The sequence below is a fragment of the Macrobrachium nipponense genome, chromosome 3 (assembly GCF_015104395.2).
Source record: "Macrobrachium nipponense isolate FS-2020 chromosome 3, ASM1510439v2, whole genome shotgun sequence".
NCBI lineage: Eukaryota > Metazoa > Arthropoda > Malacostraca > Decapoda > Palaemonidae > Macrobrachium > Macrobrachium nipponense.
The window spans coordinates 43,502,261-43,526,271 of NC_087202.1; the positions used below are offsets into that span (position 1 = coordinate 43,502,261).

At 40.5% G+C, this 24,011-nt stretch overlaps 1 protein-coding gene across 1 annotated transcript in view; it reads left to right on the plus strand.

Moving 5' to 3' along the window:
• The window catches only part of LOC135221722 (serine/threonine/tyrosine-interacting protein B-like), a 128,131-nt gene that overhangs the window by 54,891 nt on the left and 49,229 nt on the right, over positions 1 to 24,011 (plus strand). Inside the window, exons 3-4 of the mRNA XM_064259511.1 lie at positions 445 to 542; positions 21,753 to 21,941. Of these exons, the coding sequence (XP_064115581.1) occupies positions 445 to 542; positions 21,753 to 21,941 (287 nt within the window). The remainder of the gene's footprint in view (positions 1 to 444; positions 543 to 21,752; positions 21,942 to 24,011) is intronic.

Below are 24,011 nucleotides of genomic sequence, written 5' to 3' on the forward strand. Positions count from 1 at the left end.
AAAACCCACCCTCCTCCCCTCACATGGAAAGTAGGACATAAACAACTGATTTTTGTGCGATGTTGGTTCCTCACTCCCCAAAGGTGGGCAGCAGGTATCACCTGACCAAAACAAACTAGCGCTACCGTGAATTTCAAAAATTCTAGCTACCAACGTTTTAGAAACGATAGATGTGTAACTACTTGGTAAGTAAACATAAAATCTTATTTTATTATGAAAATGTAATTTTCTAGTGCATTTTAATAAAAGCATGGTTTAAAATTTTTCTGATATTTTTGGAGTTTTTTTTTGGTCATCAGTTGTGGACTATTAAGCACATCTTGTAGGTGTTCTGTGGCTCAGCTTATGACACCTTCAGTGCATGCTTGTTAATTTTTTCTGTGAATATTTTATAGCACCGTATCTGTATTTACAAAGTTCAATAATTATTTTGTTTCTCCACAGTTCAGTAGTCTGTTGGATCATGGCATCACACATATTATTTGTATTAGACAGGACATAGAAGCTCATATGATAAGGCCTAATTTCCCTCACAAAATCAAGTAAGTAATTATTTATTTCGTTAACTTTTAATTGGGGCACATGGATTTTTCCCTTTCCTCTTGATGCCTTGGCTTGACAGTCTTTTATTTTCTTTATATGCATACAATTTAAAGAAAATTGAGCTCTTCACTTAAAAATTGGAATGTTCTGCACCTAGCAGAATTATCTAATGATAGCAGTTGAAAGCTAGAACCAAAAACATCTTTCTCTATGATAGTGATTGAAAGCCAGGGCCAAGCTGCATTTCTTTCAATGCCTTGGAATGTCACTGTACATTTTATTATTGAACTGTATTTATTAAAGAATTATTGCATTACATAGCTTTTGCCTCAGTGGTACAACTAACACATTAACACACCAACCCCCCTCACTGTAGATTTTAGTGTGCTCCCATCAGTATTCCTCTTATCTCCACAGTTCGAGAGTGTAGACAGCTTCAGATAATACAATGTAAATGTGTAGAATATAGTTTCTCAAAATATCTTGTTTCTGTGTGATGAATGAAGAATTTTGCACTCCTAGCCTTGTATGGTTGGATGAACAATTTTTTTGGGGGGAGTTGGGATGCCAAAACTGGTCAGTGGCCCTGGAATCATCTTACTAAACAAGCCACTTTGGAGTACCCAGTAAATGTGAGGTGATTGGATTTTTCTTTTTATAATTTAATTGATAGGGGATCAGGTGAGCAGAAAACATAAACTCTAATTCACACAAGTACATGACCCCCAGTAGGAAGGATGTGAACATGCAGATCCAGAGAAGATGATAATACAGTACGTATTGCAACATTTCAAACAGAATCTATAATCATGGGAAAATGACAGGGACCGAGGGCTCCTTTGCAAATAGAATTATTATCCTTCAGCATAAGCTATCATGAAAGAAGCAAACAAAACCAACAACTTCTACTTATGAAACATGCAAATAAGGCCAACATTTACGGAGTTTCCAGAAAACAGAATACCAATTTCTCAAGGCAGAGAGATACAAGGGGGAGTTCTCTCGGCCTCATCTAATCTTCCTGAGACTTTGATTTTTCATTGACGAAGGTTATTTTTCTTTCGGCTGTACTGGTCCAACTTGTTAAGGACCTCCTCAAGGTGTTTGAGATTGTTCAGTCTCTTGAACTAGATAGTTGAAGCTCTGACAAAGGAAAATGAGAATTTCAAAATGTTAAAGAACGACATTGCCTTGGACTGGCTAGGAACACTGTCTGGAGCATAAGGCTATCAGAGATGGATCTATATTGAACTTCCAGCTCTGTTTTCCTTGGGAGTATTGAAGAAGGGGGAATTTTGGTGCTCTTTTCAAAATGGTTACAGAGACAGAAGTTGACCCTTTTGTTTTTACCGTTGGACCAAATCTATTTTTCCTCCAGGGTACTGTGAGGTAAATTGATTTGGACCTCCAAGAGGACTCCAATCAGGTTCTATTGTTCTGTTGTAAAAAGCAAGAGATCTTCTACTGTGGACAGATCAAAATCAAGTGATTCTAGTCACATGATTTGTTCAGGCCATTGCAAGATGCAGGCATCAATCTTTTATCAGTGTTTACCAGGGTAAGTGGTAGCTTTTGCAAAATTGTCTCTCAGACACATGTCTATTCTTCTGAGACACATGTGACCCAGTTGCAGATTTTTGCCATTATTTGAGGAGACCAAGAATTTCTCGTCCTCCTCCATTAAGGGATTTTCGAGCTACATTCCAGCAAAGGAAGGGGAAGATTTGGTCTTCTGAAACTGGTGTGTTGTGTTGAAGTGGGTGACAAGTCCCTTTTTTTAACTCCTACATTCTTCTTCTCTAAGAAACATTTTCCTGAAGACTTTCTTCCTTGGCCTTGACTACTGCTAAATGTATTAGCGAGATCTAAGCCATCGATAAGGAAAGGTTTTCACTAAGAGACCAGGTTTACTACTTTTCCTGCAATTTTTAGCCAGGAAGGAGGACCCATCCAAGCACTGGACCCACTCTTTACTCTTTTAAGAACTGAATGGACTTCTTCAGCTGTGAGGAATAAGAAAGATTTCATTGTCCTATTAGGGTAATTACTTGAATAGAAGGAGATCAGAGGGCCATCCATTAACCTCTGGTGTTCTCTTTAAGAACCTGTCTCACCCTCTGGTTAAGGAAGAATGTCCTTCCAGAGGGACTTAATTTCTGAGGCAAAATCTCAAGAGTCAGTTGGATATTCTGCCTATTTTTAAGTGAAAGCTCTTGATGTTAGGACAGTCTCTACCCCATTAGCTTTTAGGCACAATATGTTTCTTACTTACCTTCTGCAATCACCCTACTGGAAGTGCAAATCAATATTTGCGTCTTGCTATTTGAAAAACAGTGTTTGTAATTGCAGTACCTTGGGACCATTGTCAGTGACTGGCATGATATTGTGTGAGGAAACATAGGAATATCTCCTACTTCTCTTTGCCTTGAAGTAAAATGTTGAGATTTGGTGACCCCTGGGGTTGCAATGCACCTGGAGTACCCACCAGTTTCAGTGGATGGGTTGTGGTTTTTTTTTAGTGTAGGTGACAGCATTATCTGATTGTTTTTTATACATATTGGTACTGCACCTAGGGCAAGGGTACTACTTTATGCTTTGCTAGCCATCAGTCATATTCTTCACTGCAAAGCTCCCATTTAAGTAGAGGTGCCTCATGGCTCAACTGCCATGCCACTACAGATTAAGATGAGCACCAACCAGAAGCAGTTATCACCTGCAGTAGCTCTCTTACCAGATAAGGAAGTGACAAGCATTGTTTCAATGCTAGCAACATTTCTTATTTCAAAGACTGCCATTTTTTAATGTACCTTTCTTTAATGGTTTGGAGTAGATTATGTCAATGTATCCCACCTCCATTCGGGATTCAGCTATTCAGCTGTGTAATTACGTACTTGGTAAGTTACTTATATGAAAATTATATGTTCATAATAAAATTAAGTTTCATAAATACTTCCCAAGTAATTACACAATCAGAGCCCGCCCTCCTCCCCTGGGATGGACATAAGGGCACAAAAAATAATGAAGATATTTGCTGAGTCATTTCCAGACTCCTGGGGGTGGGGAGGCCTGTCATCTGCAAAAAACAATCGAAGCGCCACTGCGAATTTGAAAAGTAAAGCTGACGTGTGAGTTGAAACATTAGCTATGAAATTACTTGTTAAGTACAGTAGTACCTCGAGATACGAAATTAATCCGTTCCGAGGCGGCCTTCGTATAATGAGTTTTTCGTATCTTGGAACACATTTTAAATGTAAAATGGCTAATCCGTTCCAAGCCCTCCAAAAACACCCCATTAAATTTCATAATAAAGCTAAATTGACCTATAAACAATGAAATACTACAACAATTTGGACCATTCAATACCTAAATTAAGAATAAAAATCCAAACCTGTAAATAAAGTGTATATTAGTGTACAAGAAATATTATTACTGTAACGTAAAATGTCGAAGCTTACCTTTCAAGTGAGGCTATCTCCGAAAGTGGCGGCAGAGGAGGAGGAGGACAAACGGCAGATACGTACACTTAACATTACGAAACACATAAAAAAATGTCAAAAAACAAACTAAACTTTACAAAACACATTAACAAAACTGTAACACTTAACTTTACAAAAAAACTTAAAATAAAATTTATTTTGCCTTTTTTTGATTTTTACATTTCGTTTTACTTTTTTATAGTTTACGTAATTTCAATTTCTTCACCACCGAATGGATGCCAGTCCGTTTACGGAATTTTTCGAACCACCCATGAGAAGCCTTGAACTCTGGGGTTGCCGTTGATGTCCCCTCTCCACCGTCGTCTTTGACTTGGGCAATCAAATCGCTGAAAATAGCGCTGGCCTTCTGGCAGATTGCCGTCTCAGTTATCGTATCGCCATCGATTTCTTTGTCCTCGATCCATACAAGAAGCAGCCTTTCCATTTCATTATGCACATGGCTCCTCTTGTTGGACAAAATAGTGACGCCCTTGGAAGGTGTAGCTGCTTTGATGGCTTCCTTCTGCTTAAGGATGGTGCCTATCGTCGACGGATTTCGGCCGTATTCCTTAGCGATCACACTCAACCGCAAGCCAGCTTCATACTTTTTTATTATCTCCATTTTTGTCTCCATAGAAAGCATTCTCTTCTTTCTGTGAACTTCAGCAACTTTCTTGGGACCATGACTCTATGTACTGTACGTAATTAAGTTACATTCTCACAACACGATAAAGTAGCACAACACGATAATATGTACGTACTGCAACGAAATCACTAAAGAATTTACGTTACTAAACGAAATCGTTGGAGCGAACGAATGCCGATTGCGTACGGTAAAATTTCGGGTGCGAAGGGGCCGAGGTAAAGCACGCCAACACGTAGTACGTATGTATAGAAGATGCATGATGGGAGGGATGCTGTCCAATTAGAGAGAAGGATTCATGGCTTGGCTAGCATCAGGAACCAACGGGAGAGCAGGAGGATGGTGGCGAGTCTACTTTAACTAAGATGGCGGCGTGCAGTGCGAGTTTCAAAATTGTTATGGGGCGAATCTCGGACTTTCAGAAACCTTTCGTATCTTGAAAACTTTTCGTATGTAGAGCAGTAAAATTTTTCGTCTTTGCTTTCGTAACTTGGATTTTTCGTAAGTTGAGCCTTTCGTATCTCGAGGTACTACTGTATATATGAAACTTAATTTTATTATGATATCTTTTTTTATACTTACCAAATATTCATACTACCCACCCAGTCTCCCACAATCCAGTGGGTATAAAACCAACTGAGCAATAGAAAATGTGAGTTATCTCTCCGTACCTACCTGAGAAAGTGTAAACCAGAAGATTAGATTGGTCAGTAAACAAGGTGCTATCTATTTTCTGAGTTTGGAGCTTGAAACTTATAGCTGTATGAATGGTAGCTAAGTAGTATAGAAATAGTCAGTTTTAATCAGAACATTGTTGTTATTTCTGCAAATCTCACCTAACATTAAAATAGCTGATTACTGCATGTTAACATGATACACTTGAAAATAAGTAGAATAAAGAAATGAACAATTACCACTGAAAATATTTAAGTTTTCATATTAAAATTGGCTATTTCTTTATTTACCTCACCTGATTAATTATTTCATTCCTCATGCGTAGGCATTTTAGATATTTATACTATTCTGGAGCACTTGCTATTAAGTACAAGATGCCTCATGCTTGGTAGCATGCTGCATTGGTGCTGTCTTTCATTGCAAATCCATTACTTGTTTAAACCCCTGTGAGTCCAGTATTACTCTTAAGCCTTTGATTGCGAGTTTTGATTGGTCTATTATTGCCCTTAAGCCTTTGACTGCAAGGGATTAGATATTTTGTGCCTTCATTTGCTCTCATCCATGGTTCTTCAGGACTACCCTTCCTTCTCAGTGTGGTTCAGGCTATGTTATGGTTATTGTAATGGCTCCATAAGAACAACAAAGAATTCACAATAAAGTATGTTTTGTAAAAGCCATTAACCCCTTCCCTGATTTTTGTGCTTAGCTAAAAAAATATTCCTAATTCTTTCTATCTTCCCGATTTTACTTGTTCCTAGATGAATTCCCAATTTGGATATTCTCTCTCTCCTTTAGGAAGCATTTAGTATGTATTTTTGTAGATGGGGATGTGCCTTGTTTACTTAGAAATTTCCAATGTTATATGTTGCTTCTGTGAAAATTTTAATGATGCATGAAGCTTAATTTGATTTTCTTTTCACCTTTCTAACATTGAAAGTAATTCTTTATAATATATTGCATGAATTAAAATTACCATCAATTAGCATAATCTATGACTGAGTTAACTTGCGAATGTAAACGTGACATATCAAAGTTTAATATCTTAAGCTTTAATCATTTTTCAACAAAAATTGTGCACCACATATCTTATACAGAATAGCTTAAAAATAAATTAAGAAACCTTCTACAGAATAGCTAAAAAATAAATTAAGAAACCTTATTTTTCATGTATAGTACATATATATATTTTTTTGCAATAACATCTGAAAGGGAAGAAGTTAGTGCTTAACCTGGGCATAAAACCGGGGCATAAATGATTTTTCTTACTCTTTACTAGATGTTTTTAGTTGGTATAACTGGAGCCATTTTACAGGAGAAAGGGCTATTATATGAATACAGTGCTCCCCCAGTTTTATGCATTTCACATTTCTGCGGTCCACTTTGTCGCGGATTTTTGTGGAACACATTATATACATATTGACTTTTCCAGCAGAACTTTAACTAATTTGCAGATTTTTTTTCTAAGAACCATATCTCTAAAATTATTACTAATTTGCCCCATTTTATTCTGTAGAGCAACTGTTTATTCACTAATTACTGCATTTTTTCAATGGGTTTGTGACTCAATAATACTGATTTTTATTATAAAAATTATTTAGAGCATACTTATAATTTAGTTATGTAACCTCATTCCAGGTTGGGCCCCATATTGAGCATAATAGGTGTATGATTCTCTCTCTCTCTCTCTCTCTCTCTCTCTCTCTCTCTCTCTCTCTCTCTCTCTCTCTCTCTAAGGGTAATGTAAGATTTATTTGAAATGTTATTGCTGTAAAGAATTTTGATGATAGAGCAGGTTGTACAATATTTTAAATGCTAATTATTTTTTTTATTTTCCAGTAAAAGCAGATTAGAAAAGGAAATTAAAATAATTGGTGAATATATTTTAAATATTGTACAATATGCTTTATCATGCAAAGCTTTACATATAGTAATATAATTTCAAATATATCTTACATTACCCTTAGAGAGAGAGAGAGAGAGAGAGAGAGAGAGAGAGAGAGAGAGAGAGAGAGAGAGAGAGTTACAAGGATTAGGATGTCTCAAAGACTTATTAGTCCATCCTAGGAGACAGAATGTGCTCACTTATTTTTAGGAGCAGGTTTTACTGTTCATTCACAGTGTCCTAATGATTTTGTCTATATTTCTTTTAAACTCTTCCACACTGTTGCTGGTTACAACTTCTGGTGGCAGTTTATTCCACATCACATATCTTGTATGTAAAGAAGTTCCCACAATGAAATGTGTTGTATCTCTTCAGTTCTAGTTTTCATCCATTATTGCTTGTCTAGTTTTGTTTTAAGGTAAATAGGTTACTGTCTACTTTTGTTATGCCTTTCAGTATTTTGAATGTGTCTATTTGTTGTCCTTGCAATCGTTGTGTTTCTAAGCCATACATGTTCAGGCTCTCCAGTTGTCCTCGCAATCGTGTTTCTAAGCCATACATGTTCAGGCTCTCCAGTCGTCCTCGCAATTGTGTTTCTAAGCCATACATGTTCAGGCTCTCCAGTCGTCCTCGCAATCGTGTTTGTAAGCCATACATGTTCAGGCTCTCCAGTCGTCTTTGATAACCTATTTGCCTGATGGATGGAATTAACTTTGTAGCTCTTGCTTGTACCCCTTTTAATCTATTTATGTCCTTTCTTAGTGTTTATGACCAAAACTGCACTGCATATTCAAGGTGAGGTTTAACTATTGAAGTGTAGAGATGCAGCATTGTTTCCTTTTTTCTGTATTTAAACTGCCTCTTTATGTATCCCACTAGTTTCTGTGCACTGTTTTGTGGATTTTAACTCCTTGGTAATAATGACTCCAAGGTCCTCTTCTTGTTCTAAATTATTTATATCATTCCTAAGCAGGTGTAGTTGGCATGAGGGTTGTTTGTTCCTATTTGTAACACTTTACGCTTATCCACACTAAAAGGCATATGCCATCATTTTGACCACTCCTATTTTCTTTAGATTATTTCTTAACTTTTTTACTGTCTCTAGGTCTGCTACAGTTACACCTAGTTTGGTGTCTCCTGGAAATTTGGCTATCCGTCTTGACAATTCAACAACAATGTCATTAACCCTTAAACGCCTATTGGACGTATTTTACTTCGAGATAAATTATGTCGGGTGCGACTGGACGTAATTTACGTCGACATAGAAAAGTTTTTTTAAAAATTCGCGGAAAAATACTTATAGGCCTACCAGCCGAAAACTTTTGAATCTCGCTCCTTGGGGGATGCTGGGAGCTCACGGATCAAGGCGTTATTTTGTTTACAATCGTTACACAGGCGCGAAAGCGCGAATTTCTTTCTTATCGCACTAAAAGGTATCAGTGACACATCTCAGAAATTATTTTGTCACTTTGACACAATTTTTGCACCATTTTAAATTAGCCATTACATGGAGTATTATATATGAAAATGTATGCAATTTCATGTAGAATACAAAAAAAAAAATACTCATGATTGTGGCTTTTATCAGTTTTGAAATATTTTCATATAAATAACGATAAGTGCCAAAATTTCAACCTGTGGTCAACTTTGACTTACATTCTAGTAATATTCAATCATTTACCTTCATTTTGCCATAAATTGGAAGTCTCTAGCACAATATTTTGATTTATGGTGAATTTATGAAAAAAAACACTTTCCTTACGTCCGCGCGGTAACTCTTCCGAAAAAATCATACGTGCGATTGTCGTAATGTTTGCACCATTTTAAATTAGCCGTTACATAAAGTTTTATATATGGAAATGTGCGCAATTTCATGCACAATACAACTAAAAACAACCCATGGTTTTAGCTTTTATCAGTTTTGAAATATTTTCATATAAATAAAAATGTGCCAAAATTTCAACCTTCGGTCAATTTTACTCGACCGAAATGGTCGATAAACGCAATTGTAAGCTAAAACTCTTATATTCTAGTAATATTCAATCATTTACCTTCATTTTGCAACAAATTGGAAGTCTCTATTTAGCAGAATATTTAGATTTATGGTGAATTTATAAAAAAAAAAAACTATCCTTACGTCCGCTCGGTAACTCTTCTGAAAAAATCATACGTGCGATTGTCGTAATGTTTGCACCATTTTAAATTAGCCGTTACATAAAGTTTTATATATGAAAATGTGCGCAATTTCATGTAGCATACAAACAAAAATATATATTTGACATTCGGTCAACTTTAACTCGTCCGAAATGGTCGAAAAACGCAATTGTAAGCTAAAACTCTTACAGTATAGTAATATTCAGTCATTTATCTTCATTTTGAAACAAATTCGAAGTCTCTAGCACAATATTTAGATTTATGGTGAATTTTTTAAAAAACTTTCCTTCCCTCCGCGCGCCGCCGCAAATCTCTGAAATGCGTACGTCGCATTCTCGGAATATTTGCTCCATTTCATATTAGGCGTTTCATAGAGTTTTATATATGAAAATGTGCGCAATTTTATTTAAAATACAACAAAAATAATTGAAGGTTGTAGCTTCTCTCACTTTTAAAATATTTGCATATAAAAAAAATATCTAAAAAAATTCTATATTTGGTCAACTTTAACTCTTCGGAAATGGTCGAAAACTGCAATTGTAAGCTAAAACTCTTACAGTATAGTAATATTCAATCATTTATCTTCATTTTGAAACAAATTGAAAGTCTCTAGAACAATATTTAGATTTATGGTGAATTTTTGAAAAAAAAAAATTTACGTCTGTGCATTACGAATTCATGCATCACTTTGTGATAATATTTTCTCTGTGTTGCTTTGATTGTTTTACAATGTGTTATATACCAAAGGGATCGAAATTTAGTGTAAAATACAACTAAAAAAAAAAGTAACTTGTTAGCTTTAACCGTTTTGCTCACAGCGCAATTTGAATACAATATTATATGAAATTTTGTTTTCGCGGTATCATATATCGCATTATTTATATATATGATAATGATATTTTTTTCATTTCTGATGGTTGCATACTAAACTTCAGGCAATGAAAAAAAAGGAGCCAAAAATGAACTCTTAATCTTAAAAACTCAGCGTGCCGTGATTTTTTGAAAAAAATATTTTTTCAGCTTCGGCGCTCACTCCGAGACCCCCCGGCATACGGGAAACGATTTTTATTATACCCCTTAGGCGTTTAAGGGTTAATATAAATAAGAAATAATAGCGGGCCAAGGACAGAACCCTGAGGAACTCCGCTTGTCATATCTGCCCATTCTGATTCTTTACTATTTATTACGACTTGTTTTCTACTAGTTAGCTAGTCTTCGATCCAGTCTACTGTTTCTCCTACAATTCCTAAAGCCCTAACTTGTGTCATTGTGTGGAACTTTGTCAAACTCCTTTCGGAAATCTAAGTAGAGTATATCTGTTGTTCTACTACTGTCGTAAATACCAAGCATATTATGGAAAAACTAGAGGTTTGATAGGCAGGATCTGTTTTGTCTGAAGCCGTGTTAACTGTTTAACAACAGGTTGTTTCTGTCAATGTGATCCACAATTTGATCTGCATTTATGGACTAAAAAATCTTACAAATCATAGGCAGGTTGGTTCTATGATTTCCTGGCTCTTCTCTTGGACCTTTTCTTTGTAAACTGGGGGCACATTACCTAGTTTCAATCCTTTGGGTGCCTTTTGTTGTTGTACAGTGGTACCTTGTCATACAAAAGTCTCAACTTACGAAAAATTCAAGTTACGAAAGCAAATACGAAGATTTTTTTGGCTCTACATACGAAAATAGTTCAGGTTACGATTGGTCAGCATCTCTCTCATCATGCATCTACGTAGCGGTGTGCTTTTTCGGCCACTCGGTAGCAGCATAATTTCTATATGCACGCCGAATTCGTTCATTCTATACGATTTCGTTTATTAACGTAAATTTGTTAGTGATTTCGTTGTAGTACTAGTTTATTGTGTTGTGTGAGAACTTTAGTACATACGTATACTACATAACTCAATTACGTACAGTATATACGTAGTTATGGGTCCCAAGAAAGTTGCTGAAGTTCACGGAAAGAAGAGGATGCTCTTTCTTTGGAGACAAAGATGGAGATCATTAAAAGTATGAAGCTGGCATGCAGTCTAGTGTGATCGCCAAGGAATACGACCAAAATCTGTTGCCAGTAGGCACCATCCTTAAGCAGGAGGAAGCCATCAAAGCAGCTACACCTTCCAAGGACGTGACTATTTTGTCTAGCAAGAGGAGCCACGTGCATGACGAGATGGAAAGGCTGCTTCTTGTCTGGATAAATGACAAAGAAATAGCTGGCAATACGATAACTGAGACAGCAATCCGCCACAAGGCCAGCGCTATTTTCGGCGATTTGATTGCCCAGGCTGAAGATGATGGAGGAGAAGGGACATCGACACCAACCCCAGACTTCACGGGTGGTTCGAAAAATTCCGGAAACGGACTGGCATCCATTCGGTGGTGGGGCCATGGGGAGGCAGCCAGCTCGGACACGAAAGCGGCCGAAGCCTTTATTAAGACGTTTGACGAGATGACAATCAAGGATGGCTACAGTTCTCAGCAAGTCTTCAACTGTGATGAGACGGGCCTTTTTTGGAAAAAAATGCCTCGTCGGATGTACATCACGGAGGAAGAGAAGAAGCTACCTGGGCATAAGCCTATGAAAGACAGGCTTACGCTCGCACTTTGTTTGAACGCCAGTGGGGATTGCAAGGTGAAGCCCCTACTTGTGTATCATTCGGAGACTCCTCGAGCCTTCAAGGCCCACAAAGTGCTAAAGGAGAAGCTTCCAGTGATGTGAAGGGGTAATGCGAAAGCCTGCGTAACGAGACTTTTGTTCACCGAGTGTGTAAATCTGTGTTTCGGCCCGACAGTGAAGAAATTCTTGGAAGAGAAGCGCCTCCCTTTGAAATGTCTGCTGTTGTTGAACAATGCCCCTGCTCACCCTCCTGGCCTCGAGGAAGATATCCTAGCAGAGTATTCTTTTATCAAGGTTCTTTATCTTCTGCCTAACACCCCCCCTCTCTTCCAGCCCATGGACTAGCAAGTGATATCGAACTTCAAGAAGCTGTATACGAAACATCTTTTAAAGAGATGTTTCGACATCACCGATACCACAAACCTCACCTTGCGGGAATTTTGGAGGGAGCATTTCGATGTTGTGATAGCATCCGACTCATCGATCAAGCTTGGCAGGAGGTTTCAAGGCGAACCTTGAATTCTTCGTGGAGGAAACTCTGGCCTGATACTGTATCCGGCCGAGATTTCGAGGGATTCGATGTGGGCGAAGCTGGTGCAGATTCAGAAACAGTTGATGATCCTGAAACTGTTTTGCAACAAGATCTTGATGATGAGATCGTTGCACTCGGCAAGTCCATGGGGCTGGTCATCGACGAGGACGACATCAATGACCTTCCTGAGGAGCACCAAGAGGAGCTTACGACGGATGACTTGAAGGAGTTGGAGGCCATGCAACATTACATCGTTCAGGAAGAGTTCTCTTGCGGCGGCGAGGAGGAGGACGACGACCCTATGACAACGGCAGAAATTAAGGATGCTCTAGCTGCTTTTCATAAGGTGCAATCATTTGTAGATAACAGACACCCCGAAAAGGCTTACACAGGTCGTATGGTTGCACAGTTCGATGACGTTTGCCCAAGTCGTTTCAGGAACATTGTGAAAAGTAGGCAGAAGCAGTCTTCCTTGGATAGTTATTTTTTAAAGAGGCCTTTAGTAGGAGTAAGCAAACAGGAAGATCCAATTGATACTACAAAAAAACAGAAAGTTGAAAGTGGTGAAGAAATTGAAATTTTGTAAGAAACGTAAAGTATAAAAAAGTAAAAAAAAATGTAAAAATAAAAAACAAGTAATTTTAAGTTTCATACAATCAACTTACCTGTCAGATATATACATAGCTAAGACTCCGTCGTCCCCGACAGAAATTCAAATTTCGCGCCACTCGCTACAGGTAGGTCAGGTGATCTACCGGCCTGCCCTGGGCGGCAGGACTAGGAACCATTCCCGTTTTCTACTCATATATTTTCTGTCGCCGGTGGTATCAACATCGTTGCTGCCACCTCCTGACTGGAATTCGCTTTTCTAGACAATTGATCATCTTTTTGTGGACTTTTGGTGACGTACCTGGATCGTTGTTTTGGCATTCGCTACTGTGGACTGGATTTGGACTTGCTTTTGATTTTTCTTCAAGAATGTCTTGAAGATTCAAGTGGTTGTGTGAGAGTGTGTGTGAATGTAGGCTGCAAGGTGAGGATACCGAAGGCTTCGGTTGATCCTCACACTGTATGTCGCAAATGTAGAGGTTTTGATTGTTCTATTTCTAACACCTGTCATGAGTGTGAGAGGTTGAATGTTGAGGAATGGAAGACTCTAACTTCTTACTTGAAGAAGTTAGAAAGGGATAGAGTCAGAAGGGCTGCATCTAAGATTGCGGGTAGTAGTACAAGGCCTATTGAGCCTTTTTATGATTCTAACTCTTCCCTTAACTATGCATTTGATTCTAATTCTGTATCAGGGCCCTCACTGGCTTTACATTCAGATTCGGCCTCGGAAATTGCTGAACTGAAAGCTACTCTTCACAGGATGAAATCCAAAATGGCTGCCATGAAAGGTAAGGATTGTGAAAGTGAATATTATAGTGAAGTGAGTGTCCCCAGTGTTGTGGAGGGGGCGTCTGACCGTCTCTGCGACGCTCCCAGGCCTAGACCTCTTCAAGCTCCCAAGCCCAGAGGAGAAGGAAAGTCGAAAGCCGTACGGAGGTTGTGGAGATTCCCCCGGTCAGGCGTCCCTTCAGCAGGCTCTGTAAATAGACAGACTGCTCAGGACCGCTATAGGAAAAGCGTCCTCAGAGAGTGCTTCTCTTCGTCTGCTTCTCCCTCTCCTAAACGAGGGTGGAAGGATTCGGACTTGTCCAGGCCCCTGAAAAGGCACTGGAAAGATCCTGTGTTGGATTCTAGCCCCGCCCGAACGCTTTTTCGGAAGAAGCGCCTCCTTCGATCAAGAAGGCTAAGAGGGTTTTGACGTCCCATGGTTTGGACCAAAACTCCTTCGAGGTCTCCCTCTTCCCGTTCAAGAAGACGCCGGAGAGGCTTCCAAGAGGATCATTTTGGCTGTGCAAGAACAGTTATCCGCCTTGGTAGGAGTCTTTCGAAGGATCCCCTCGTAAGAAAGACGTGAGGCTGCCTGTCAAGAAGATCGTCTTCCTTCTACCCGCCAGGAGTGAGGCTCCTGTGGGACGTGAGGCGTTTGAGATCTACTCTGATAGAGACTCTTTGGACGATTTTGAATCGCCAGACAAGCGCGAGGTTTCCTACAGACGAGAAGCGTCTTATAGGATTAGAGCGCCAGACAAGCGAGAAACGCTTTACAGGCGCGAGGATATTTCCAGACGTGATACGTCTGCCAGACCAGCAGCGTCAGCCGAGCGCGAGGAAGCAGCCAGGAGCGAGGATTCAGCCAGGCGCGAGGCGCCAGACAAGCATCATCCATACAAGGATTTGGCACCAGAAAGGCGCGAGGCGCCAGCCAGGCGCGAGACGTCAGTCAGGCGCGAGTGTTTCGAGAGGCGCGAGGCGCCAGCCAAGCGCGAGGAGTCAGCAGGCGGCGAGGCCAGCCAGGCAGGCCGGCCAGCCAGGCGCCAGCCAGGCGCCAGCCAGGCCAGCAGCAGCGCCAGCCAAGCGCGAGGAGCCAGCCAAGCAGGAGGAGCAAGCAGACGCTATACACTCTCTTAGCCCCTCTCCTATTAGGAGTTTGTCTCCCGTAGAGAGAGTTATTGGGCAGGAAGACCCGGAACGGGAAGTGACTTCTCCTTCTGATCCGATATTGGAAGAGGACTCAGAAGACGAGACTCACGGCAGAGAAGGGCTGTCTAACTACAAAGTTTTGACAGCTCTCCTCCTCCAGGAATACGGAGATGCATTGATCCCTGCCGCTCCTCCTTCGCCTCGTTCACTTTTTTCTTGCTCTAAGACGCCGAAGTCGTCGGCTTTCTTGAAGATGAGGCCGACGATTTCTATGAAGAGAGCTCTTCAGTCGCTGGATAGCTGGATGCTAACCAAGAAGGAGCTAGTCAGGACGGTGTTTTGCATGCCTCCTACTAGACTTACGGGCAAGAGAGGTATTTGGTACCAGACTGGGGAGAATATGGGACTCACTCTCCCAGCTTCGGCTGAAGCTGACTTTTCCAGTCTGGTAGATGCATCCAGGAGACATAGCCTTCATACTGCGAAGATTACTTGGGGTCTTTTCGAGTTGGATCATCTCCTCAAGGGACTTTTTCACATTTTGAAGTTTCAACTTCCTAGATTGGTCCCTTGGGGTGATGTCCAAGAAGGCTCATGCCTCGGAAGGACTAGATCCGGACGTACTCCTTGCAATTTTGACCTGTATTGACAAGGCGGTACAGGATGGCTCAGGAGAAGTTTCTTCCTTATTTGGAGCAGGTCTCTTGAAGAAGAGATCGGTTTTTAGCGCTTTCTTGACAAAAGCGGTATCCCATTCGCAAAGGGCAGCCTTGTTATTCGCTCCCAGGTCTGACTTTCTGTTCTTCTTCGTCTTTGGTGAGGGACATTTCCCGTTCTCTGACGGAGAAAGCAACACAGGATCTTCTCCTGCAATCTTCCAGGAAGAAGAGACCAGTGATGGTGGGAGACAAGAAAGGTGTGTCTACGCCTGTTCGGCCCTTTCGAGGAGGCCCTCCTGCTAGAGTTACCGCTAAAAGAAAAACGACCGAGAAGAGAGGTAGAGCCTCTTTCCGTCCCTTTAAAAGGGGAAAGATGAAGTGGCGCTCCTCCAAACACCAGTAGGTGCCAGGCTCCGGGGATTTGCGGAAGCCTGGACTCTATAGATAACAGACGCTTGGTCTATGGTCTGTTCTACAGAAGGGATACCTCATTCCTTTCCTGGACAATCCTCCCCTGACGTCAACTCCGCGGGAATTGTCCGCCAATTACAAGGACCCTGCGTTGAAAGATACTCTTCAACAAATGGTGGATCAGATGTGGGACAAGAGAGCTATAGAGCTAGTGCTGGATCAAAGCTCCCCAGGGTTTTACAATCATCTTTTCTTGGTTGCGAAAGCCTCGGGGGGCTGGAGACCAGTTCTGGATGTCAGCGCTCTGAACAAGTGTGTTCAGAAACAGAAGTTCTCCATGGAGACCTCTGCATCAGTCCTTGCGGCTCTTCGCCAAGGGGATTGGATGGTGTCTCTGGATCTCCAGGATGCCTATTTTCACGTCCTGATCCATCCTTCGTCGAAGAAGTACCTCCGTTTTCATGACGGGGGGAAGGGGATCTTCCAATTCAGAGCCTTGTGTTTCGGCCTGTCTACGGCGCCTCAGGTTTTCACGAGCCTTATGAAAAATGTGGCGAGATGGCTTCACCTGAAGGAATCAGTATATCTCTGTACCTAGACGACTGGCTCATCAGAGCAAAGTCAGAGAAACAGTGTTTGGAGGACCTGACTGTGACACTAAACCTGATAAAGACCTTAAGATTACTCGTGAACCTCGAGAAGTCCCTACTGATCCCCAGCCAGAACTTGGTCTATCTGGGGATTCGGATGGATTCTCGGGGTTTTCGAGTATTTCCTTCTCAAGAGAGACTAACGAGAGGTTTAGAAAAAGTCTCTCTCTTCCTAAGGAAGAACGTACTTCGGCGAGGGAATGGTTAGCCTATTATTGGGACTCTTTCCTCGCTCGAACAGTTCTTTCCTCTAGGAAGACTTCATCTCCGTCCGCTTCAGTTCTTCCTCAGGAGATCGTGGAACATGAAGACAGGGCTTCTCTCGGACAGTTTTCCCATTCCAGTTCTGATGAAACGCCATTTAGAATGGTGGTTACTCCCACTGAAGGAAAACAAGGGTACTTCCCTAGAAGCACAGAACCCAAACCTTGTATTGTTTTCCGACTGGCTCGGAAAAAGGAAAAGGTTGGGGAGCAACCTTGGGAAAGAGAGAAGTGTCAGGCACTTGGAATGCTCTTCAAGTGTCCTGGCACATAAACTGCAAAGAGCTGTTTGCCGTACACCTAGCCCTAAAGAGCTTCGAACCTTTAGTGAGGAACAAGATAGTACAAGTAAATGCGGACAATACAACCGCCCTTGCATACATTCGAAAGCAAGGAGGTACTCACTCGTATGCCCTTTACGAGCTCGCGAGAGACCTGCTGTTGTGGACATCGCAAAGGAACATCTCTCTGTTGACGAGGTTTGTTCAGGGAGTAAAGAACGTGAGAGCAGACAGGCTGAGCAGGAGGAACCAGGTCCTTCATACAGAATGGACCCTCCACTCAGAAGTTTGCCGGAATCTCTGGTCTCTTTGGGGACTCCTCATGTCGACCTCTTTGCCACGTTTCCTCTCAAAAAGACTGGAAGTCTTCTGTTCAGTAGTAGAAGACCCCAGAGCTCTAACAGTAGACGCCTTCCTTCCTGCTAGATTGGTCTCATGTAGACGTTTACGCATTTCCCCCATTCAAGATTCTGGGGCAAGTGCTCAGGAAGTTTGTGACTTTCAAAGGGGACAAGAATGACCCTGATAGCCCCCTTTTGGCCAGCTCAAGAGTGGTTCCCAGAGGTGCTGGAGTGGATGGTAGACTTCCCCAGATCCCTTCCACAAAGGAAGGATCTTCTCAGACAACCACACTTCGAGAGGTTTCATCAAAACCTCCCCGCTCTCGCTCTGACTGCCTTTCGACTATCGAAAGACTTGTCTAGCGAGAGGCTTTTCTAGCAAAGCAGCAAGCTCGATCGCTAGAGCCCGGAGAACTTCCACTATCCGTGTTTACCAATCGAAGTGGGAAGTTTTTAGAAGGTGGTGTAAGTCGAAGAAGTTGTCCTCCTCCAGTACCTCTGTAACAGAAATTGCTGATTTTCTGTTATTTTTGAGAGAAGAATCGCGTCTCTCCGTAGCCACGATAAAGGGCTATAGGAGTATGCTATCGACCGTCTTTAGGAATAGAGGCCTAGATTTGGGAAACGATAAAGATCTACATGATCTGATTAGATCTTTTGAGACCAAGAAGTCTAACATTACTTCTCCCCTAACTGGAATCTAGACGTGTGCTTAAGTTCTTGTCATCAGAGAGATTTGAACCCCTGCACTTGGCCTCGTTTCGTGACATAACGAGAAAATGTTTATTTCTTTTGTCACTGGCGACGGCGAAAAGAGTTAGTGAGCTGCACGCCCTTAGTGATAAAGTGGGTTTCAATCTAGATTCAGCCATCTGTTCCTTCAAAGAATTATTCTTGGCTAAGAATGAAAATCCTTCGAATCCCTGGCCGAGAAACTTCGAAGTAAAAGGCTTATCGGGTCTCGTCGGCAGGGAACCGGAGAGGTCTCTTTGCCCAGTAAGGGCGTTAAAGTTTTACATACAGAAAAAAAAACAGTTGGGAGGTTCTAGACAAGGTCTTTGGTGCTCGGTGAAGGATCCATCAAGACCTATGTCTAAGAATGCTTTAGCCTTTTTTGTCAGGAACGTCGTTACGGACGCTCATAAGGCTTGCACGGATGATTCTTTCAAACTCCTGAGAGTAAGAGCTCATGAAGTGAGAGCAGTGGCTACGTCTCTCTCTTTTCAGAGAAATATGTCACTTAAGAATATCTTGGAAGCGACATATTGGCGATGTAATTCTGTGTTTGCTTCTCACTATTTAAAGGACGTTCGTGTGACCTATGAAAAAGTTTTTCTTTAGGATTCCTTTTGTGTCTGCGTTGCACAATCCTGGGTACAGGAGCTAACACCAATCCTTAATTACTACATAAGTCTAATAGATATGTTCTAGACTTTCTGCTGAACAAGTGCAGATGCCGCACAGGCGGCCAGTCACTTCCGTTCAGTAAGGAACTCTTGTGATATCTTTTATTAGATGAGTATCATAAATATTTTTTTTTTTAAATTATTGTGTGCGTGTGCAAGTTTGGTTTGAGTAGTTACGGTTGTTGCGAAGAGTTTGGGATAACTCGGAGCAATTTTTAATACTAACAAGGTGGTTAGGATCAGGTGGTCGGGATTGGTTGTGTGCTCCTTAATAAGGTGTGTTGTCATATAAGTGGATCAGCACCCATTGACAAAGTCCTTTCAGGCTCTGCCGAGTAAGTGGATAAGACCCCTTCGGCAGACCCACAAGAATTCTTGGCCATAGATCACATATCTCGCTAAAGTTTCTTGAGGTGATGCAGACTACGGGGCAAACACCCACGAAGTCTACCACCTATCAGGTAGGAACCAAGGTTTTTTATTTATACCTACAACATATGTTGTTTACCTGTCTATTCCAGAAGTAGCTGTCTCTTACCCTCCACCGAAGGGTGCCAATCAGCTATGTATATATCTGACAGGTAAGTTGATTGTATGAAAATGATATTGTTATAATACAATAAAGTTTCATACATACTTACCTGGCAGATATATACATAGCTAAGACTCCGTCGTCCCCGACAGAAATTCAAATTTCGCGCCACTCGCTACAGGTAGGTCAGGTGATCTACCGGCCTGCCCTGGGCGGCAGGACTAGGAACCATTCCCGTTTTCTACTCATATATTTTCTCTTCCCCCTGTCTCCTTGCGGGGAGGCTGGGAGGGCCCTAATCGTATATATCTGCCAGGTAAGTATGTATGAAACTTTATTGTATTATAACAATATCATTTTTTTTGTAAAGTTAAGTGTTATGGTTTTGTTAATGTGTTTCATAAAGTTTAGTCTGTTTCCTGACATTGTTTAATGTTTCATAAAGTTAAGTGTACGTATTAACAAGTTTTCTGCCGTTTGTCCTCCTCCTCTGTCGCCACTTTCGGAGATAGCCTCAGTCGAAAGGTAAGGTTCCACATTTTACTACATACATATGTATGTACGTACAGTATTTCTTGTATACCATGTACACTAATACACTTTATTTACAGGTACTATGTAGTACATATTAGTAGTACGTATTAAGTTAGGTATTGAATGGTCCAAATTGTATTTCATTGTTTATTGGTCAATTTTGCTTTATTATAAAATTTACTGGGGTGTTTTTGTAGGGCTTGGAACAAATTAGGTAATTTACATGTAAAATGTGGTTCAAGATACGAAAAGCTCAGGTTACGAAGGCCGCCTCGGAACGGATTAATTTCTTATGTCAAGGTACCACTGTACTATTTTTCTGTAGGGTTTATATAGGTAAGGAACCATCTCCTCTTTTAACTCTTCAATTTCTCTTGGATGAATCCCATTCGGGCCAGGAGATTTGAACTGTAATTATTATTTTGTCAGTGGTTCTACCCCTTCATATTTAATAGCTGGTTCAGGGATTGAGACAGTGTCTTAAATTGTGAAAACAATAGTAAAAAATACTTATTCAATAATTCTGCTTTTACCAAGTCTGTGTTCCCTAGGTTACCCCCTGTGTCTCTTAGGGGATCAGTGCTATATTTTATTGGCTTCATACTATTAATATGAGCAAAGAATTCTTTTAACTTTTCCTTACAAACTGATAAAACTCTCTTACCCTCATTTATCTTTGCATTTCTTACTAATTTATCCACCATTCTACAGTGGTCTTTATGCCTGCTTGCTTTGTATGGTGTTGGGTGTAGAATCATTGCTTTATGCAATCTGTCCCTTTCTCTTATTTTACTTTTAATTTCAGTTGAACCACTTAGGCTGAGGGTTGCCATTTGTTCGTATTTGCTTTGATACATCTGGAACATTTTTCTGTGTATTCGAGAAAGGCTTCCCAGTACAGGCAATCTCTGGTTATCGGTGGACTCGGTTAATGGCAGTCCAGTATTATAGGGCTAGACCGGCGATTTATGGTGCCATAATGAGCCGAGTTTCGGTTATCAGCACTTAATAGTTATGGTGCCGTAACATACCTAACAGAGGCTCCATTAACCAGTTAATGGCGGTTTTCGTTTATGAGCACCCTGCCAAGAAAGGAACTCCCTCCGATAACTGGGAACTGCCTGGAATTATTTGTGTCTGTGTTTTGGCTGTAGTCTAGATTTTTAACATACTATCTTTTTTAGTTTTCTTAGGTCTCCTCGATAGTAGTCTAATCTTTTTTTTTCTTTTTTAATATTAATGTGAAATGTAATAATTTTATGGTCTCTTTTGCCTAGATTTGCACCTACTGTAAGGTCAGACATCTGTTGATAGGACAGTGTCTAGTATGTTGTTTCCTCTGGTAATGTTTGTGTACGAGAGAGAGAGAGAGAGAGAGAGAGAGAGAGAGAGAGAGAGAGAGAGAGAGAGAGAGAGAGAGAGAGAGAGAGAGAGAGAGAGAGAGCGCGCGCGCGCGCTAAGTCTACACCATGTTGCACAGGTGGGATATGTATTTCTGTTAATGGTGCACAGAGAGTAAATGAACTACATAATAATTTCCTTGATTTTTGTGTAGAACTGTTTTGAACTGTTGTCATAAAAACATATTAGCTTATATTATTTTGTTCCTTTCATAACTCCACAGGTACCTGATAATCGACATGGCAGATTCATGCCTTGAAAATCTTATCTCTCACATATCTGAGTGCCGAGATTTTATTGATGAATGTTTGGCAGCTGGTGGTAAATGCTTGGTACATGGAAATCTGGGGATATCTCGAAGTGCAGCAGTTGTAATAGCATATGTTATGGAGAAAAAGATGTTAACCTATAAGTAAGTGATTTTTTAAGAATTTTTTGTTAGAAAATAACAAGTTGAAACTACTTGAATTGTGGTATTCATGAAACTTTTTCCTAGTATATGTACACAAATATTTAAACTATCTTAACTATCATGACAAATACTATAATTAAATATATAGATACAAGGTGTATCCCACTGCTTTCAGTACAGTAGTGGCTATGATAGTGGTGGTTTATTCTATGTATATTTTTCAAAACCACCAAGTACAGGCAGTCCCTGGTTATCAATGGGGGTTCTGTTCTACGGGGTGTGCTGATAAGTGAAAACTGCTCTTAACTGAAACTCAGCGATTTATGGTGCCATAATGGCGCCTCAGTCAGGTATGTTATGCCGCCGGTAACCGGAACTCGGCCTGTTATGGCGTCTAGCGCCATAAAACCAGATCACCAATAACGAAGTCTGCCGATAGCTGGGGACTGCCTGTACTCGTGTATGTGTGTGTATATATATATTATATACACACAGTGGTACCTCGTATGTCGAACATTTCATATGTTGAACATTCTGTTTTTCAAATGAAATTTGCAAGAAAATTGTGTATTGTTTGTCGAACAGATGCTTGTATGTCAAACTGACCGATTATCTTTTTACGTATATGTACAGGCAGTCCCCGGGTTATGACGGGGGTTCCGTTCTTGAGACGCATCGTAAGCCGAAAATCGTTGTAAGTCGGAACATCGTCAAAAATCCTAAGAAAATCATACTTTTAATGCTTTGGGTGCATTCAAAACTATGTAAACTGCATTCTTATTGCATTTTTCATCAAAAAACCTTTAAATATTGATTATTTTGCATTTTTGGTGTCATATTTCATCTGCCAGATCAGCGTTTGTAGGCGTCGTAACTCTGGAGCATGCGTCATAACCCTGGAAATAATTTCGGATGAATATAATTGAAAAGCGTCGTAACCTCGGAACGTCGTAAGCCGAGACCGTCATAACCCGGGGATTGCCTGTACTTGTATTCGACGGCCTACTGTGTCCTGCAAGAAAAACTGTGTTAACATGTTTTTTATTTACAATATATAGTTTAATGATAACCATATTCTACCAATAAGCATTTCAATATAAAGTTTAGCATTTAAGATCTACAAAATCGTTTCATCACTGTGGTGACGTCACATGCAGCTGACTTGAGACTGAACGAGGGAGCGTTGATATGTTGAGGAGAGAAGAGAGAGTTAGAATATTACTGTATGTATGTAAAAGCAATAATAATTCACATAAAAAAGGGAATAATGATAAAATATGAAAACAAATGCAATAAAGAAATAATAATAATTGCAATAAAGAAACAATAAAAAAAAGTCTTAATTGAGCCATTGTTCGGTGCACTGAGTGAGACGGTATAGAGTAGGCATGTTCAACAAAATAGTAAATGAATGAACAAAGCTTTTAACAATAAAATTTAGCATTAGTGATGCACAGCTAAATTGAGAGAGGGAGGGAGCATTTATATTTTTGGGGAATAATGAATGAATGATTCAAGTTGTCATGCATTGTGATATTGTTGAGAAGAGAAGAAGAGACAGTAAAATCTTTACTATAATATGTACGTAAAATCAGTACCAATTTGCAGAAAAAGTAAAATGTTATTTCACAATAAATTTAATATTATGTCAAAACATGAAAACAACGAAATGCAATCCAGTAATAAAAAAAAAAGTTACTTGAGCTAGTGTTTGATGAGCTGAATGAGGCTATAAAGAGAGGAGAGGGAAGAAGGCAGTCTGCTTTCTACTGACTTATCAGTGGGGCTGAGATGACTATTTGATGCCTGGGGGCGGGGGGGGGATTGCCTCTCAAAACATTGGCTGCACTGGGAGGGTCTCGGGCCCGATCCCTGGACTATCCAGGTCCTCAGGGATGGCTACCAGATCCCCTTCCTAGACAAGACTCCTCCCCTGATGGGGGAGCCCGACAGCGGGGCTCCCCCTTTGAGTGGAGGGCCTGTCTCTGTTAGTGAAGGGAGCCCTCCAGCGAGTTGCAGATTACTCCCCGGGGTTCTTTAGTCGCCTTTTTTGGTTGCGAAGATTTCAGA